The 19,409-nt window shown below is 50.0% G+C and overlaps 3 protein-coding genes across 10 annotated transcripts in view; 1 reads left to right on the top strand and 2 right to left on the bottom strand.

The window, feature by feature from the left end:
• The window catches only part of RNF123 (ring finger protein 123), a 126,885-nt gene extending 125,699 nt beyond the window's left edge, over positions 1–1,186 (top strand). For all 5 annotated transcript variants that reach the window (XM_090023037.1, XM_090023034.1, XM_090023036.1 and 2 more), the window contains one exon: positions 65–1,186. In XM_090023037.1, the coding sequence (XP_089879163.1) occupies positions 65–164 (100 nt within the window). In that variant the 3' untranslated portion in view covers positions 165–1,186. The remainder of the gene's footprint in view (positions 1–64) is intronic.
• A 552-nt stretch (positions 1,187–1,738) lies between these two features.
• GMPPB (GDP-mannose pyrophosphorylase B) lies at positions 1,739–6,697 on the bottom strand. 2 transcript variants are annotated; one of them, XM_090023049.1, is made up of 9 exons: positions 6,032–6,697; positions 5,877–5,957; positions 5,760–5,808; positions 5,538–5,680; positions 5,210–5,368; positions 4,690–4,768; positions 4,162–4,299; positions 2,416–2,598; positions 1,739–1,969 (listed from the first exon to the last, which is right to left on the bottom strand). In XM_090023049.1, the coding sequence occupies exons 1-9, from the start codon at positions 6,158–6,160 to the stop codon at positions 1,938–1,940; spliced, it is 993 nt and encodes a 330-aa protein (XP_089879175.1). In that variant the 5' UTR covers positions 6,161–6,697; the 3' UTR covers positions 1,739–1,937. The 2 variants fall into 2 exon arrangements, with proteins under 2 accessions (XP_089879175.1, XP_089879173.1); XM_090023047.1 differs by having other exon boundaries at positions 4,172–4,299; positions 6,032–6,650.
• Positions 6,698–8,918: 2,221 nt separating this feature from the next.
• IP6K1 (inositol hexakisphosphate kinase 1) overlaps positions 8,919–19,409 on the bottom strand; it is a 103,418-nt gene continuing 92,927 nt past the window's right edge. For all 3 annotated transcript variants that reach the window (XM_090023044.1, XM_090023045.1, XM_090023046.1), the window contains 4 exons: positions 17,359–17,569; positions 15,937–16,118; positions 15,190–15,365; positions 8,919–14,217 (listed from right to left, as the gene is read on the bottom strand). In XM_090023044.1, the coding sequence (XP_089879170.1) occupies positions 13,708–14,217; positions 15,190–15,365; positions 15,937–16,118; positions 17,359–17,569 (1,079 nt within the window). In that variant the 3' untranslated portion in view covers positions 8,919–13,707. The remainder of the gene's footprint in view (positions 14,218–15,189; positions 15,366–15,936; positions 16,119–17,358; positions 17,570–19,409) is intronic.

Here is a 19,409-nt window from a genome sequence, read left to right as displayed (position 1 = left end):
AACAATCTGGGTGGAACGAGGGGCTCAACACTGCTCCCTGACAGCTTGTGCTTTGTCTCTCTAGAGCCTGCATTAACCAGCACCTGATGAACAACAAGGACTGCTTCTTTTGCAAGGCCACCATCACAGGTGTAGATGACTTCACTAAACCAGCCAGCTCCTAGCATGTGACTCTACTGCAGGGCCTGCCAGATCCTCGGGGCCCCTTTCACTTCACTTAACCGTAGGGCTCAACTGCCCAGCTTTGGTTTATTTATAAGCTCTTCTGTTGCCAAGGGGCTACTGTACCCAGGCCCAGTCACTGCCCTGTGCCTAGCACAGTGCCTGCTTTCCTTCTCCTGCTAGTAGGCTCTTTATAGAGGCAGGACTGTGAGCCAGGTCTATGGCTTCCAGCTTCCTCTGGTAGCCTAATCAGAAATAAGGGCCTCCCTCCTCTGGATGCCTGTTCTATAAAGCAAGAGCTCTAGCCACCCCAGGGGCTAGGTCTAAACTAGGTAGGGTTAATCCCAATTCAACCTCCAAAGGCTGAAGTCTGGTTTCCTCCTGGTTCTCCAGCCATCTGTCCTGCTGCCATTACCATTTGTAGGTGAAAGTGCCTGTTTGAGTTGGTGGATCTTAAATGCTAGCAGGTAACTCCAGGTAGCAAGCATCCCACGGCAATGGCATCTGGGCAAAGGGGAGGAAAGAATGGGCCTCAGGTGTTGTTGCTGGGGGGTAGAGGTCATAGTCATTACTAATCCAGTTGTTCTGGGCCTGACAGGACAGGGCTGAGTTCAGCATCTCATTTGTCATTGTTTCTGTGAGAAGCAGAGGTGCCATCATCCTATAGTCCAAGGTGAGAGCCTTCTTACCAGCAGCCTCAGCTTCCCAGCCCCCAGGCTATAAAGATTCAGCAGGCAGACTGGTTTTGTCGCGTACTGTTATTGGAAGCTTTGTCTAGGAAACAGAGATCTTGTTCCTGCTGGCGCAGACCTAGGGCTCAGTTGCAGTGGTGCTTAGTGCTATGGGCTGTGTGGTGTGTGTGACATGTAATAAGCAATAGCATGTGATTTGTGGCAAGCCTCATTCCAGGCACTAAGCCATGGTAGGGATCTTTAAGTTATGTGCATCTGTACTGTGTTTGACTTGCCCCTAAAGTGGGGCACTATGTCTATGGAATGGAGCATTAAATTATTATTCTTCTGTATATAGCTGCAGACAAGCTACTGCTTCATGGCACTGCCATGGAATATGAAGGAACTTGACATCCAGCTGCTCCTGCAGGATAGTGTAGTCTCCTTACCTCAGGGGCACAGGAACAGCAGCAGAAAGAAGCCTACACCAGAGCCACACCATCTCTTGTTAGGCTGTAACTGCATTTGGTATTGTTCCACTTAAAAAAGAGCTGTTACCCCACCTACATGACAGGGCACCCTGCCCAAGATGCTGCAAGCAGTACAAAGCAGTGGTATGAGCCAGGCCTATACCATTAACCCAGCATCATCCATATTTCATGGCTGTAAACAAGCAAGTGCTCCTGCTTTCTGGTATTTTTCTGCCTCCTTTAACCTGACTGCCTATGGCTCCAGTCCTGGAGGGGGGAGGGGACAAGGTACAGCCTGAGGTGGGTGCTGACAGCTGCCTGCCTGGCCCTGCCCACTGACGGCTGCAGTGGTGGAGAGCTCCCAACATGCGTGGTTCCTAGTCAGAGAATGGTCCTTTACAGGGCTGTGCCAGAAATGAAGGGTTAGTCGTTCAGTCAAGGAGCTATAAATATTTAATCCAGCCAGTGCACTGGCCTGGAGAGTCCTTGGCAATCTCGGACTGTTCTGGCACAGCAGCAAGGACTCCAGGGACGTTACATGATGATGCGTGGCTCTGGCACAGATTCAGAGATGGACTTGTGAGGCAGCACACTGGCCCCATTGAGGTAGAGCTCATCATTGACGATGACGTCCTCACCCAGCACTGTCACATTCTCCATGCGCACCTAGCCAAGACAGGGCAGTGGTCATGCATCCAGCACAGTGCTGCTTTCAGAGCAGAGGCAGTCTACTGCAGATTGCAGCCAGTCACCACCACTGAGCTGGGGGACAGCAGCTGCACCGCCATGCAAAAGAAGACTATCTTTAGCAATGCAGGTACTCTTGGGTCAAGAATGATGCCAGGCTGCCCCTTCCCAGGGTACCAAACTCACTTGTATTTAAAACCTTTGTGAGAAGAGGCCAGGTCCTCACTAAGAATATGGCTAAGGGCAAGAAGACCAGTGCACTCTTATCTGGCCACAGTGCTTCTTGCACGCCTCCTGTTGAGTTGCCCTTGCACTGCCAGTTGAACCAGCAGGAAGAGGTCTGACGAGTGAACCCACTCACTACCTGGCTTCCTGCCAGGGCCAGCCCCTTCTGTTGGCATAAGTCAACCTACACAAGTACTTACCCACTGGCCCACAGAAGACCTCCAGCCAACAATGCAGGACTCTAGCCAGGAGTGAGAACAAATTTGGGAGCCTTTCAAGATTGTGCAGCGCTTGATGCGCACCCCATCCTCCACCACCACTCCTGCCCCAATGGTAACATTGGGGCCAATAGTGCAGTTCATGCCAATCTTGGCAGTGGGGTCCTGGAAGAGCAGAGAGGCAGACGCTGTCAGGTTCACCCATCACTCTGCAGCCTCTTCCCACAGTAGATGACTGCCTGTACTGCTGAGGGAATTAATGCTCTGTTCTCAAAACAATATAACCTAGCCCTAGCCCTGTTTCTTTGCATGGTAGAGCTGATAGTGAGGGCAAGAGATTGGCTCAGCAGAGGTAACCACGGGGTGGCATTTTGCCCATTAAAAAGTCTGTATCATCATGCTAAAGAGGACCCCTCTGTCCCACTTCTTAGCCCTGAATACACCTATACCCTGAGCTAGATTGAGCCAGCCACAACAGGCTTACTGGATGGGTTCTCCTCTGAGCAGAGCTGAGGGCCTGCCAGCTAAGGGACAGCCCCTGCATGGCAAGCATCCAGAATGATTAACTTGCCACCCACTGTCAGGCAAAAAGAGAGAAGTACCACATGAAATGTTGCAGATCGGCACAAGGGTCCACAAGTGCTGGGGAAGCTTAGCCCTAGGCTCCCACCTTCCCTTCAAGCATGCCCAGGTCATCCTTAGGCAGACCCATCCCTTGGTGCAGTGCTATATGCATATGATGGATTAGGTATGCCAGCTTGTACATAGCTGGCTGAGAGGAGCACAGGTGTGTTCTACTCTGCTGCACCTGCCCCTTGCCCAGCATGCTCAGCCAGAGTAACTGCCTGCTCATCCTGGGGGGTTGGGCTTGGGTTTACAGTGTTACAAGCTATCAGGGGAAAGGAACCCAGCAGAAACTGTGCACTTAAGCAGAAATCTGCTATGAGCTATGCAACTGCATAAAAGAACACACAAGATACGAGGGCAACAGGACCTGGAAAATACAGAGACAAAGCTAGTTTTGATGCATAAAGCCAGGATGCAGCCTCATTTGGACAGTATGTGGGACCTACTGCTGAACCCACCTAGTCATACAGAATAGTCCACTGGATATCCTCTGGGGACTGCCTCCATCCCAGCATCACTATGCTGGTATGGACAACCAGTATCCTTCTCTGTCCACACTGGAGCTAACCCCCAGTTATCAGGTCAAAAGCCACTCTTGTCTCAGCTTTTACAATACTGCCCAGATGCCCATAGAAAGACACAGCCAGAACACATAAAAAGGTGGATTAGGCTCAGGCCAGTGCAGCAGGTCAGCTAGTTTCCTATGCGGGGTCATGGGTCAGTACCCTGAGTGAGACAGCAGCCTCCAATCTATCAGTGAAACAGAACTGAAAAAGCCAAAGCTATCATCTGCTGTAACACAGTAGCAAAGCAACTTGTGTCCTGCAACCTAGAATAGGAGGCTATCACTCCAGTGTTACTCTGCTCCTGGTTCTGCATTCATCAAGGGGATGGAGCATATTAGGATGGAAATGCCCCAAGTGGCTCCACAGATGGTCAAGGGGGAAACAGGTATTTCCTTTTCCTCCAGCTCACTACCCCAGCACCAAGGCCAGCTACACGGGTGGTGAAGGACTGGTATATCCCATTACCCCAGCACAGCAAGGGGTATATACAGGCGCTAGTCTAGTGATGTGCCTAGCGGTGGTTGGCAGAGCTCACCAGCACTTACCACCAGGACATTCCCCACAAAGCCAGGGCCTGAATGCAGCCTCTCTGGGTGCTGAACTCTCAGCGACTGCAGGTACATGCACATGCCTGTCAGGAAGTCTTTAGGCTGCCCAATGTCCATCCAGAATCCTGCAGGAACAGAGCAATACTGACAGTCCATAAGACACATGCCACAGGGCTGGCCCAAGACCCCAGGATGCTACTGCAGGCAGAGGACCCCCCCCCCATATACCTGAAGCTGGTGCTAAGTCAACAGCTCAGCCCATCAGAAAAGAAATACCCATCTGATACTGAGTCACCAGTTTTGTTATATACAAGAGGCACATCAGTTTGGGGTGAGTACCCTGACAACTCTGAAGCAAGGCAAAAGGAAAGAAACTCCTTTACCTTACAGCAGAGCAAGGGAACAAGGATGTTTCTTGCCACTGCAGCTTTCAGAAAGACATATTTCCTTTTCCCTGAGACAGGACAAGGCTGGGGGAGGAGCCACCTCTGTCCAGGGAATGACAGGACCCTTACCCTGCAGCTCCATGGCATATAGCTGCCCATCCTTGGCCATCACTGGAAAGATTTCCTTCTCTATGGAAGTGGGCCGTAGCTGCAGATGAACACATGGGGCCAAATCAAGACCAGTTCCACCACAGGACTCCCAGGTGACACTAAAGATAATGGGTTCACAGCTCCCAGATTCCTAGCCTTCCCCACCTTCCTATCAAGTCTAAGACCTGCTCTTCACCAACGCACCCTGTGAATACGCAGCTTTCAGCCCCCCAGAGATGCTAAACATCCTCACGTATCTACCGTGTGAGCAGAACTGGTTCCTACCAACCCCCTTGGCTCCTCAGCAAGGCTAGTTTGCTGGAGTGACCAAGTGCTGCCTTTCCTATTGCCCTGGAAGTGCAGCCCCCCTGTCCTCCTCAGTTGCCATCTTCCCCTGCTTCGCATGCACATAACCCCAGGAGATCCACTCCCTCCCCCTCTGCTCCCCCATTTCTTTCCAATATGTGGCTGCTGCTGCTGCTGGCGGCCAGCCACCTACCTGGATCCTCTGCAGCAGGCTGGGGTTGAAGATGTACATGCCAGCATTGATCTTGTTGGACACAAACACCTGCGGCTTTTCCACAAAGCGGTGGATGCGCCCGGTCTCCGCGTCGCAGACCACCACGCCATACTTGGACGGCTCTTCCACCTTTGTCACCTGCGAGGCTCGGAGTCACCCCTGGGCAGCCCCGCGCAGAGCTAGCGCCTCTGCGCCCCTCCCTGCCACACGGGCACTTCCTCGGCCCTGGAAACCCAGGCGATGCAGCCGCAGCCACAGGTGCCCGTTCTGCCCCTCGGGAGGGAAGGGCCGGCAGCCCCGCACTCACCACGATGGAGCCCTCGCGGCCGTGGTGCCGGTGGAAGCGCAGGAGGGCGGCGAAGGGGAAGTCGCAGATGACGTCGCTGTTGAGCACGAAGAAGGGCTCGGTGCCCTCGGCCAGCAGCTCGCGGGCCAGCGCCAGGGGCCCGGCTGTGGGCACAGCGCGGCTCAGCGGCGCCCAGCAGCGCGGCCCGGCCCCGCCCGCCCGCCCCGGGGCCGCGCCACCCACCTGTGCCGAGAGGCTCCTTCTCGTGCGACAGCGAGATGCGGATGCCGAGCTGCGGGGGACGGGGCCGCGGTCAGCACAGGCCGGCGCTGCGCCCGCCCCCCGCGCCCCCGGCCTTACCCGTTGCTCCTGCTCGCGCATGGCCCGCTCCAGCGCCTCCGACATGTAGCTGACGGCCAGCACCACGTGGCTGACGCCCGCCTGCGGGGGAAGCGGCGGCGTCAGCGCCCGCCCGGCCGAGCTCACCCCCCGGTCCCCCTGGCGCCCCGGCCCACCTGGCGCAGCGCCTCGAGCTGGTGCAGCAGGATGGGCTTGTTGCAGAAATCCACCAGCGGCTTGGGCGCGCTCAGGGTCAGCGGCCGCAGCCGCGTGCCGTAGCCGCCCACCAGGATCAGCGCCTTCATGGCCCCGGCCCGGCAGCGCCACGTCACCGTGCCCGTCGCCTCACGCCGCGACCGGCCCCTTGGCGGGCGGTGGGCGGGGCGAAGCGGGCACACCAATCCAGCTCGCCTGCGTGTCCTCGCGGACAGGCCGTGACTCCGCGCGTTGCCATAACAACTGGTGCGTCGCAGGCGCGCAGCGCACAAAGCACGCGACGGCGGGGCGGGGCTGCGCGTGCGCGATGTCTGGGCAGGCGCCGGCGGCAGCTCGTCACGGGGCTGGGAGGCGGACGTCAGCGGAGTGGGCGGGGCAGCCGCCGGGACGCGTGGGGATGCCGCTTGCCCGCGCGCGGCCCCCGGCTGCTGTGCTGACCCCGCGCGCCGGAGCGGCTCCGAGCGAGGGGCTGCGCCGTGGCTCGGGCCCCGCGGCGCCTGCGCGGGGCGGCCGGAGCACGGGCCGGGCTGTCGCGTGCCGCAGTTGTGGCCGTGGGCGGAGCGGGCGGCGGCGGTCACGGGAGCCAGAAGCCGCCCCTGGCGCGCGCTCTGCCTCGGCTGGACCTGCGTGCCTCGAGGAGACGCAGCCCCCGGCTCGCTCTGGAGGCTCTGCGGCAGCTCTCACTTCCACGCTCTCCCCCGAGAAAATAGAGGGAGCCGCTGCCGGTTGTCTGCACTGCGGGCGTCCTCCTTGCTCTTGAAACAGTTGCTTCGCTTCGTTAACATCAACCAAACCTGCAGCTGCAGGGGCTCAGCGCTGGCAGCTCTGCAAACACAAGCCCCTCCGCTCGAGAGGGCTACAGGGGGCAGGGAGGCCGAGGGAAATAGGTGTTTTCAGCTCCTGTTTTTACTTGCACGTGGTTTGCATGAGAAGGCCAGCGGTGGGGCTGGGGATATAAGGAGGAAAGTTGGAGAGGATGCACTGCGCCATTGCCAGCATCTCTGCCTACAAGTCTTCGTGCTGGAGCTGGTGTCAAGAGGGGCTGCAGCAATCCTGCCCCAAGCAACTCAGATGGTGGAGGTGGATGTGCTTTCCTGATAACTGGGAGGCCTCTCCAGTGACATCCATCCACCTTAGCCAATTTATCCAGCCAGAAATGGTAAAGCAGGTTTTTATAGTCTTTCATAGAAGCAGCCCAGCTGCTTGGTATTCATATTGCATACCCTACCCCCCCCCCAATCCTCTTGAATCTGTTCCCTTCTCCAGGGTAAGAAGGCCACCAGGAGAGCAACTGGTGGGTTCTCCTGCAGTCCACTTCTTACCCATTATGATTTCAGAAGATCCAGCTTGTTTCACGGAATTTGCATAAGGACACACATTTCACTGCTAAACTTCTAGCAGATTTTATTTGTATATACATGACTGAGACAGCAAAAGAGGTAATGGTGAAGCGTCTGTAGTACAGATACTGGTACTTATTCGTGCCCATAAGCGTGATCTGTCCAGTAGAATGAGGCTAAGAGAATACTAAAAGTAAGCAAAAAAAATGCTAGAAGACAATATGTGATGCCACATCCCTCCCAGACAAGCTGAGGGATGGAGGGCAAGTGGGGACAAACACTCTGCACTGCAGAGGGCTTGTGCTGCTTCCTCCCTCCCATACCATTATTACCTTTACAAGGCCCCCAACACTTCCCAATAGACCCTCCTCACCTGGACTTTTCAAGTACAAAAGCATTTTGCTCCTGAGATAAACATGCAACAGTACAAACACAAACAACAACATCTGAACTTCTGCTTTGGGCAACTTTTCAGTTCTAGGCATAGGCTGGGAGTGGGAAAATGAGGACATGGGACCAGTTATATAAAACAGAAGGAAGCTGCAGGACTAGGGAGGGCAGCTACATTGTGACCTCTCTGGAGAAGACATCACAGCAAGCAATAAAACATGCCGAGAGCTGCCATGTTCACAGATTGTTACTCCATACCATCTATGATATTGGCTTTACTGTAGGAGTTAGGTATATTCCAGCAATTTTTGACAAGTTGCTAGTGAGGATCTGAGTTGGGCAAACATCCTTTCACAGACCTCTCCAGTAACTGTCTCATCCATTGGCCCCATATAAATGCTGTCTAACACCTGAAGGGAAGAGGTCTGCAGCCATGCCACAACTCAGGGTTTGGTCCTCTGCAGGGGGCAGAATATTTGGTACAAACCTGCTGGACAGGCAGAGGTGCAGGAGAAAACAAGTTTCAGCTGTTGAGGCAACTCCTTTCCTTTTCAACCCTCCCTCCAGCTCAGAGAAATAGTTTGCACTGTCCCCATGGCAGATTTCCCTCTTGTAAAGGAGGCAAGATGAAGCCAGTTAATGGAGGGCCAATTTTTCAGAATTGCTGCATATGCTACATCATGGAGCCAGGCATATTTTAGGTAAACTGCATCTCTACATAGACCCATTCTTCAAGTGACGGCATTCAAGCATAGTTTCTAATACATTCCAGCCCAGCCTTCTGCAAGTCGAAATACAACGGCTGCCAGCTGAGAAGAATGGCTTCAGATCCCACTGAGAGAGCAAGGTAGTTGGTGACAAGCTACAGGGCAAGCATAACCCCAAGGTCATAGCAGGAGTGGAGAAGGAATCCACAACACTATTTTCCACAAGACAGCAGCAGCAACCCACACAAATCCCTGTGCCTTTATGTGGTGAAATAAGCCCCCTGCTACTATCCCACTTGCAAAGTATTTATCTGAGGAAGCTTTGTTCCCTTTTGCCCATGTTTGTAAGTCCACTGAGACCAAGATACAGGGGAAGAAGAAAACAAAACAACAAAAAACACTTTTGTTAACAGACCTACACGTTCCCACTGCTAGAAGATCACGCTATTGCTAGAAACTGACTGGCTATGTATTCCAGAAGGTGGCAAAGCTGGTCCATCTTTCTACATGAGGACAACTACACAGTTCATACTAGTTCTGATACAGAAGTTCACACTGCTGAGCATGAAATGTCAACAAGCTCTGAAAAGAGAACAAACTCTGCTGTTGCAGTACGACAGGGCAGAAAGGAGAACCTATACATTCACCTAAGGTAGTTTCGACTGTGTACAATGCATGCAAAATGGCTGTGTAGGAAAGGGCTGTCCAGAGAAGTGCCACCAAGACCTTATACTCCAACACCAAATAGCTGTCCTTACGGCCACTTCAGCTAGTCCCTCTGAAATTTAAATGTAGGGACATATGCATTTATGAACTCTGAGGATGCTTACTTTAAGGCAACTCACTTCTGCCTCCCCATGGTGCTTTAACCAGCCACAACAGTCTGCTTCCCAGGGCGGGATGTGGGGAGGGATGGAAAGAACCCTTTATTTTGTTCTTTTTGTAGTCAAATCAATGATATACTAACCTGTCTGGCACGGAGGAACAACTGGGTAGCTTCAGAATCCAAGACAGATTCCCTGCCCCCCTCCCCTCCCCTTCTTCCTTTTTAAATAGGCATGTTTGCCTGAGGATGCTACCAAGCAGGAGAAAAGGCAAAATTACCTCCTGAGGATTTACCAAATCAGAGGCAACACTAAGAGCTGGCAGATTACCTAGAAAAGAGGCTAACCAGAGACTCTCCATTCTTGCTATCAGGTTGGGGGAGTGAATGATAAGGGAGGAAACCTATTACAGTGTTAACAAGAAATGCTCAAATCCTGGCCATTTTTGGTGCTACATTTATTAAAAATCTCTTTAGCTCCATCCATAGCAAAGTAACATTCCCTGCAAAACAAGATGAAACAAAGCTTACCTCAACCATGTACCAGCACTCACTTTAGTGAGCTAAAGTATGTTGTGTATTAGCAGGGGGCAGGGGTGGTTTTGTCAGGCTGATTTCATTCTCTTCCTTGCAAGATAAGTAAAACTGAAGTCTACCCAAAAGTGATTGGATCTGCAAGTCTCACTCTGGCAAAAACTGGTGTTATAGATAGACAGTGAAGAGGAATAACAAGCAGGGTAATCTGCTTGGAGAATCAGTCCATAGATTTTGGAAGCATCTGTTCAGATCTGTTTCTGACATCAGTGGAGAGGAAGTCTGTGATAAACCAACAGTGTTTCCCTGTTTAGCCCAAAGAGCAAATTCAAACAATCATCTCTGTCTTATTGCAAAGAGCAGCTGGTGAAAACTACTTTCCTCATGTGTGGTAGAGCTAGCTATATGCTTGCCTTGCTAAGACAGCTTTACTGCTGCTGTCAATTTAAAGAGAAGCACCAAGTTGCAGAGGCTGATGCAGCAGCATGCCCACATGGTGGGACATGGGCAAGGCTGGCAGAGAGCTACTCTTACCAGTGCCACCTGGACTGACTGCTAGTTAGGAGAGAGTACCTTGCATTCATCACAAGCTCTATCCACCTTTTGCTCTGCTTACGTACAAGGATTTCAGCTGCTACTGCCCTGGCAAGAGCATAAAGAGCAGTGTCAACTGAGTTTGGGCTCCTCCGACTCCAACTGAACAGTACACTCTCCCCAAGCTAAGGCCTCCAGAAGTCTAAATCTCCAAGGGTATCTTTACACATGCTGGGGTGCAGGGCAGGGGTGAGGGGTGGTGCACTTTATAATTAGAGTGCCTCCAAAAGCCACTATAATTAAAGCGCCTTCAGCATCGTGTATTCAGCATCCTGCACTTGAAAATGGCAGCGGGGGCATTTTACCTAAAGCTCGTTTGATAAGCTTTAGTTAAAAGTGCCTCCACTCCCATTTTCAAGCATGGGGGTGCTGAATACAGGACATGGAAACTAGTGGAGTATGTTAATTAGCACTCTCCAGCACACTGCATTAATCAACTCTGCTCTGATGCATGCTAATTACCACTTGTTAGATCAGACATCCAGCATGTGTATAGGTGCTCAAAAAGCCTAAAGCCTATGCAAAGCCACGAGAAGGCTTATTGCTATTGCACACTGCTGGGCTTTGCAATCATGTCATGTGGAAATGCCAACATTCTACATTGCTAACAAAACAAGACCTTGAGTATTTTTGGTCTAAATGAAACACAAACAGCAGTCACAGGTCTTGTAAGAAAAAATCCTGGTAACAGTCAGAAAAATATGTTATTTTCAACACAATTTACAGGCTGTAGAAAATCTCATCTGTAGGGTCCAATGGGATTTTTAAAAAGGACTCACAAGGAACCAAACTTTACCGTTAGAACAAGAACAGCATTACTTCTAGAACATCTCCTTTACTCCTCAGCTTGATCCTGGAGTGAGGCTATAATACAGGGACTATACTGGACCAAAAATATGATACAATACATATCAAGATGTCATGTGGCATGACAGCCATTTTTAAGCTCAGCATTAGGATGGGATCAATGGGAGAGATAAGGTAGGGCTGCATAGAAGACCAACTCTGATAACTAGAATAGGTGGCAAAGGGAATGCTGAAAGATGAGGTGATATGTAGGGGTGCTCCATCCCCTGTGTGAAATGCCCCTCTTTAGAGGTACCTTCCACAGAAGACACCAAGGAAAACGAGGGGCATTAAAGGAGAAAGAATACCAGAGTCAGATTTGACTGGTCATTGTACATAAAGAACAGTCTTTGGGTGAGGTAAAGCCAGGGACATTAACTCCAGATTTCTTCACAGCTATCTTAGACTTCCCTTTCTTCCTTCAGTGACTGCATTTCCTCTAGCTAGACTTGTTTCTGTACTAGCCGCTCCTTGAGGAAGCAAAACAGTCAATATCCTGCAGAATGGGGCAGAAGGAGTAACCCAACAAATGTAATGTCATAACATTATAATCAAGAACCCTAACATCATCTGAAGGCTGAAAGGGAGCAACAGCTTTAACTGCACTCCGCAGAGCAGCAACAAACAAGGACAATGTTAAGCTCCAAAACCAAATTTAGCAATACACCCCCACCCTCAAAGAACAGCTGTAACAGAAATCCAAGTTTCCCATTCCACACTGCCCCAAACCCCACACTGCAGCAATTACAGATGACAGCAGCTCAGCAAGAATGCTTCCCCATCAAAGTGTGTAGCCAAAAGGCCTAGTGCATTGCTACATGCAGAACTACACACCCATCAGCAGCAACTGTTTTGTTACAGCTGGGCTCACTCGAAAGGCCACAGAAATGCCCAGGCAGAGTTCCTCTGCTACCTAACACCAGGAACCACAGGTAAAGCACTTACCTTTAACTCTGAGGTTGAGTTGCTGTACTAGTTTTAGGAGGAGAATCAGTTACTTGCTTCCTTGTTGTTCTTTTAAGTTCCAACATAGAAATCCATTTGTGAAGGAGTGGTGCACAGATTTAAAAATGAAGCTAAACTTTGTTCTGTCCAACAGAGGCATGAGACACCAATGCTTCACTACAACAACCAGGCCAGCAAATAACAGCTCCCTGAAATTAAGCTGGACTATGATTCCAGTGCTTCTAGCTGCAGGGTCACTTTGGCAGCTAGGCAGCTGCTTCCATTCACAGAAGAAGGACCAACTCCAGCACAGGATCAACAGTCAGCACAAAGGCTATGACCACTGAAGCCCTGTCACAATAATCAAGACTGTCGTCTTCATTTTGAAATTTGTTATCCACCCTCATCCCCTCACCCTTCTTTTCTACTGCCCCAGCATTAGTGAAAAAACTCTGCAAAAGCAGCAGTGGGAGGCAAGAAAGCCTTGTTCAGCCCAATTAAAGGAAGACAACTATTTTGTGCTGCAGCACCTGGTCTGCACATGGCTAGGGAGATACTTGCATGTGATTTATTAGGCCTACATTACACAAATGGAGAGAATGAAAATAGCCTGATGAACTATAGAGAATAGATGGTGGTTGTATTAATTTGCTCTTGACACTAGTGCTAGTCAGTTAGCTGAACTCTCATTGGGCCAGTGCAGTGAGGTGTTTAGTATCACAGAAGCCTCACGTTTGCCTGCTAGCCCTAAGCCATCACTACTGATCCTGCCCAAGTTTAACAATCAGTTACAAAAAGTGGCAGGGGAAGTAAGTGACTAACTCTGGAGCAACCCATGGTTTGTGGCCATTTCCCCTCTGCTGCAGTCCTGCATTGGGGTTCATTTGGTCATTTATTCTTGCCTGTTTGGGATGATTAGTCACAGTGCCCAAACGGGAGAAGATAAAGGCAGTATCAAAAACAGACCTCTCGGTCAATCACAACCCCAAGGCAGGGTTAGCTGCATTAATACAGCCAGTACATAAGAACAGCATGAATGTGCTGCCTTCCATCCACTCCACAGATACTGCTGGCTCTTACTTTAATGAATGCCCATTCCAAGTGACAGAAGAGAAGTTCAATCTGGAAGTTCTGCTAAGAGCTTCGAAGGAGCAGTAGCAATAGAATCCTAGACCCACCTCCCATCACATCCTACCCCATCTGATGAGCTATCTCCTCCTCTCTCTTCTGTGGGCAGGTCCTCCTTCAGAAGGTAGGGCCAAGTGCAATACGAGCCATCTGGTAAGCAGGACAGCAGAGATCCTCACGCATGCCTCAGCTCTTTTGTCCCAGGGTATATTTAAAAACAGCAGAGCAATACAATCCTCTAAAACCAAAGCTGTTTGTTTTTTCCTGCAGTAGTAGGTGGTCCTGTCTGCTTCTGCCACCAGAGTATCAATGAAAGAGCACAGTTCAGACTACTGGTTCTCATCACGCATCTGTTCCATTATGTTGATGAGGCTTTCCAGCCCAAATACATAACCCATGTCAGGTCCATCATGCACAGTGGGATCATCCCGAAAGCCCTTGAATGTGCTGTGTGCGAAGTCAATCATGCGCACATCCACCTTAGGCTGGGCTGAGGGGCTAGGCTCTGTGCTTGTGCCATCCTGCAGACTCTCACAGAGAGAGCTGTCCACCCGCTTCAGGCGCATCTCTGCCCTGCGCTCCAGAAACATCCCCGCCCTGCTGTCCTTCCCATCATAAATGATGAGGAGGGAGCTTGAGTAAAAGCGGTAGGAGGCCTGCCTCACCAACACAGCTTTCAGGCTCCGGAGTTTGGTGAGTATAGGTTCAAAGAGGTCCTTGCGCAGCTCTATGCCATTGTGGAGATACTGGTAGAGGGCATTGCGGAACCCTTCAATGGAAAGGCCACGGCCGTAGTATTTATTCCTGCATAAGTAATGGCCTGTATCCAGCTGATAGACCTAGAATGCCAGAGGAGGCACATATTAAATGGGAAGCATGACGAGATCGTAGTGATATGCAGAAGGACTAGACTGGGCTGCCCTGTGTTGCAACAAGAGGAGATTGTCCTGTCCAGCCACCACTGCTTAAGCGATGTAGCATAAAATAGGACTGGCTAGTACCTTTAATGCTCCTGATATCCCAGTATAGAATGTCAGCAGGGCAAGGGGTTCTGCTTGTGTGAATGATAGCTGCCCAGCAATCGGCATTTCCCAACTGGGGGCAGATCTACAGGTATCTAGTGCAGCAACATCTACTGGTACAGCAACATGCAAAGTGCTGATACAGACATTAAATGTATAACCATGTGGCCCAGAAGCAAAACTGTTACCCACTGAGCCACATGGCTTTCCAAACCTTCATGGTCCCTCCACGTAGTACCTACTTACTGGTTGCCAATCAGTGTGGTGCATGTTTAACCTGGATCACTCACTGCTGCATAATCCTGAAAATAGATTTAGACCCCTAAAAAGGACAAGTCTTGAATAAAATAATAAGGGGGGTACTCCATCTCAGCCACAGGGTTGGATATCAGGTGCTACTGGACACAAAACCTTAAAGACACCGCTGTTCTGGCTGAAAAGTCAAACCGCTAGACCAAAAATATGTAGGCTTGCTGGATTTTAGCACATCTTCAAAACACTGGGGGGTATTTTGCTAATGTACAAAAGTAGGTCACAGCCTACATTATCCTAAAAAAAGTCAGATCCCCTCACTCTAGTCAAACAGACACAGAAGCAATGTCTTGAGCACATGCTCTATGAAACAAAGCAACACTTACAATCAAGGTGCCATGCAGCTTAACTGAAGGATGGAAGTTCCTGTGCCTAGTAAAGAGTGTTCCCTTTGGGGGCTCCTGCAGTTCTAAGCAGGAGTGGAAAGGGATCTATGCCACAGGGGCACTCCAGAGAGATCCCCTGGGAATACCATACCTGCATGCCACAGACTCTCACACCCAGTGTTGCCGAGGTGCTCTGTTCACACTTCTTCATCTGCCGAGCAGCCTTCTCCTCAGAGGCATCGTCTCCATGCTGCCTAGTCCCCATCTTCAGGTCTAGTACACAGGGAAACCTGAAATGGTGCACCACATTCTCCAGCAAAAGGAACTCTGGAAAGTGTGTCAAGGTTAGCACATCTGTCAGAGCTGCCCCCCATCAGCACTACCACAGCTGGGCTCAAAAGAGGCTTTGGGAGATGCTAGAGTTAAAGTAAAAAGCATGTGTGGGAAAGGAAAAAACATGGTTCAAAAACCAATACAGGAAAGAAACGGGGAACAAAAAAGCAGGAAAGAAAAGAGAAAAGGCTCAACAAAACAAGAGAGGAAGCAGCTACCAAGACAATGCTACTGGACAGAAATACACATCCAGGCTGTCAGAGGAAAAGAAATTGAAAAGAGATGATGTAGTGAGACAGGTAAGGCCTAGCCAGTGGATATAGCCAGAGTTAGTTAAAACCTCATCCATCTCCCAGGTCTCTGCCACTGCCGCCACTGAAGGTTCATAGTGGAGGAGTAAAGGAAAAGGCCCCCAGCACTTGACATAGTTGGTCACTATTTGTGCTAGCTGAGGGGAAGCATGTACTCCAGGTACAGTAGCCTGAGTGCTAAGTGCTAGCCACTCCAGGCAAAGGTGTGAAGCAGAGGCAGCGAGCAGCACATGGCTCTGCTTTCTAGAGGATACTGTAGAGTTTTCGGTCCTTGGACTCTGATCGCATACGGCTCAGCTGTTGCTTGTGACATCGCAAACTCCATGGGTTATAGCTAATCTTTTCAGAGCTAAGACCACTGTTTCCATCCAGCATCTGAAATGGAACATCTGAATGGATGTGCAAGTCCATCTTGGGACTCTTCATTTCCTGGATGCTGTTGGAACAGAGAAGAAAACAGATCTCCTTGGTAGTACTTGTATGCAGCAGCTGCCCTTTCAGACACAAATTAGACTACAGTTCCAGAGTGCTTATAAAGGCACAAACAAACATATCATCCCATCAGGCAATGTTTCCCTGTTCCTCTCCTACAATATACCTCACACAACCCAGAAATGCCAGCTTCCCTGCAGCAAACCAACATCTCTAGGTAGCAGAACAATGCTTTTCGGGTTTCAGTTTAAACCGCGCCTGTGCTAAGTTTACAGAACGGGGCTTAAAGGGCACTACGCACTCAGAGATCAATGGTGGTTATGCTTTCACATACTAAGATAATAGGGAACAGACAAGTATTCCAGACCTCTCTGCAAACCTGTCTTCTCTTTCATACTTGGATGGAGCTGTGTTTAGCTATTCTGCCTACACTTACATAAGAAAAAAGGGGGGACAATCCATCTGTGCAGAGGTTAGAAATCTTTGACTCACTTTGAGGCACAGGACAGCTTGCACTCTGAAGTCTGGCTGGTCCCATTCCATCAGCACAGTCCTTTGCTTGGGCTGCTAAAAGCTCAACAGACCTGCAGAGATGTTTACAACTGCCTGTCAATGTCCCCAGTGTCCTGTCTAAGGGAAGAGATTCCTGACCCAAGGCTCAGGTTATACATTAGCCAGTTGCAAGAACTTCATATCAGAATACTAAGCAATCCAGGGCCTTCCTAGCAGCAACTGTATAGCACTCAGACTGCTCACAATTAGAGCAAGCCAGGCATTCATTCTGCCGGCACTACAACAGAGCCACAATCTTGTGTCAGATCTTAGGAGCTTGCACTAGCAGACAGCACAGGCTAGCCAGGAAAGTGCAGCCCTCACAAAGGAACTCTGAAAGGTTTTCAACTTTAGTAGGGTGCCCCAGTGAATAGAAGAGAGTTCCTTCAACAAACCTTAGGAATGCACAGCAGAGCTGGCCTTTTCACTAGGACACACCTGACTCTAGCGTGGTATCTGGAAAGAGCTGCTGCCTAAAAATGGGGCAATCCTGTGGCAGTCAAGGGTTGGTACAGAGAAGCAGGAATGTGACAAAAGTCCTAAAAGACTCTGCAACCACTAAGATAGCAAGCATGTGACATTCAGCCTAGCATGTGCAACTGCAGAACTGTCATTAGGGAGCACAAAGCTCACAGAAGTACATAAAAGTGGCTTCCCTAAAAGTTGTGTTGTCCTCAGCCCAGTTCCTTTACCTCTCAGTGCTGTCACTGGCCAACCCAGGTTTCTCCTCCTTGTGCTCGATGCTACTGCTGGATCTGTGAAGGCTCCTGCGTGAGTGTTTGCGTCGGGGCTGGTCCCTCTCAGGCATGTCATCCTGTTCCAAAGTCTCATTCTCCACAAAGGGGTATGCTACCAGGTTGATGTAGCCATCACTGTCTCCTTCAAAACAAACAGACACAACACCTGCAAGAAAAAGGCAACGTACATCAGTTCAAACAACTCATTTCCCAGCAGTCCCTTAACAGGAAACAATGAATACATGCAATGGAAAGGTAAGAACTTTCAGCAGAACAGATATTGAAGCAGCATGAATTGAGAACCATGTAACAGGGCTGAAGAGACAAAGCCCTGCAAAGAGACTGAGATACTTCCACCTAAGCATCTTGCAGAAGGAAGATCCCTCAGACACAATATACCATGCATTCACTGGCATCTGTCCATGGTATGAGCTAGCAATTAGTAGCCCAGAGCTCCGCAGCCCTCAGAACTGAACACCTATGGCACTTGTACATGTGTTTAATTAATAAATTAAATAGGTTTATTAAGATTGAAATTATTTGTTTTAATTTGATACATTATTGTTTACAGGTGCCTTTAAATTGAATTAAGCTCAGTGCGCAATTCAAAGTACATTACACCAGGGGGAGCAGCATAACAATCCACACCCCTGATCTTTTTGGTACTCAATTACAGAAGGGGGTGCAGCAATCCAGTAATCCCCTCGCTCCCAAAACACAACCTCCCCACCCCTCGAAGCTCTAGCTGCCCATACGGAGCCCCATGCCAATCCACTTACAAAAAAAAAAAAAGCACACCACATCCAGAAGGAACTTCATAAATTAAAGCCTTTATTTACTATAAACCATTATTTATATACTATAAAAATATAAAATATACTATTTTTTGTTTATTGCTTTAAAATAAATGAATGAATGAATAAAAACAGCCAACATAAATAAACTTTTCCTCAACTGGATGGGGCCAGCTGGACAGTGGCATCTTCTATTTCTCTTGTTACCCTACTATTTTCTATTTCTATTATCTTCTATTATCCGTTTCTATTTCTACCATCTTCTATCTTCAGTTTTCTTCTATTTCTAATCTTCTAATAGTCCTGCAGGGGAAGAAAGAAGATGGGTTTTGGCCTATACTCCCAAATCCACCTTCTTCACCTCCCCACTACAGGCTACAAAATCTCCCATGGGAGATTTCTCCAAGCATTATGTCTATCAAAGTCTATGTATCACCCAGGATGCAGCATAGCCCAGGGGAGGGGTCTGGGAGGATACCTCTGCCAAGCACGTCTTTTCTGGAAGGCAATTATGACAAAGACGCAAGTTATCCCAAAATATTAACATGTTAACATGTGCGAAGGCACACCCCCTCAACGGCAAACTTACCACGTGCTGCACCTGCTGTTGCATCCCTTGCAATGCAGGTGGGTTCTGAGGTTTGTGTGGTTGAAGGGTGTGGACAGAAGGAGTGGAAACATTACCACCATAGGCAGTGGGGGCAGTAGAAAAAACATCACTATATAAAGAGCAATCATGGGGGGGGGGCAGGTAGACTGGGCTATGTCCCTCCATGTTTCTTTCCTTCCCTTGAGTAAAGCAAACCAGCAGCCAGACTCCATTTCACAGTGCCCGTGTGGCTGTGGCTGGTTTCCATGGACACTCCAGCAGCCGCACTGTGATAGCATGGGCCTGGGGTTTCTATGGAGACTGGGCCACATGTGCTGGCAGTTCATGCAGCCACATGTAATTTTGGGGGTCAATTTGCCCCCCCTACCAGCCCCCTCTGGCAGGGTGCACAGCATGGACCTGCACTGCAGCTGGCTTGGCATCTTGCAGTGGTAGCAGCATGGTCCATAGCTGGGGCAGAGCCGCAATCTGCAGCCTGCATGCCCCAGGCCACATAACCCCTCTGCTCCCTACCACTGCCAGCTGCTCTGGCCACTCCCAGGGCTCCAGCATGGTGGCAGCCTCCCACCCAGTACCCAGCAATTGGTCCATACATTAATCTG

Source organism: Crocodylus siamensis, chromosome 11 (assembly GCF_052110815.1).
Source record: "Crocodylus siamensis isolate JL-2025a chromosome 11, ASM5211081v1, whole genome shotgun sequence".
Classification (NCBI taxonomy): domain Eukaryota; kingdom Metazoa; phylum Chordata; order Crocodylia; family Crocodylidae; genus Crocodylus; species Crocodylus siamensis.
The sequence above is the reverse complement of the archived record's forward strand: the minus strand, read 5'-3'. Positions and strand labels throughout refer to the sequence as shown.

What these genes read in the sequence shown, in the direction of transcription:
- GMPPB (XM_090023047.1), bottom strand. Translation starts at nt 6,160, where the DNA reads ATGAAGGCGCTGATCCTGGTGGGCGGCTACGGCACGCGGCTGCGGCCG. An exon ending in TGCGCGAGCAGGAGCAACGG is followed by an intron (nt 5,809 to 5,876) that starts GTAAGGCCGGGG and finishes CGTCCCCCGCAG; the next exon opens with CTCGGCATCCGCATCTCGCT. An exon ending in GGTCTTCTGTGGGCCAGTGG is followed by an intron (nt 1,970 to 2,415) that starts GTAAGTACTTGT and finishes TGTCTTGGCTAG; the next exon opens with GTGCGCATGGAGAATGTGAC.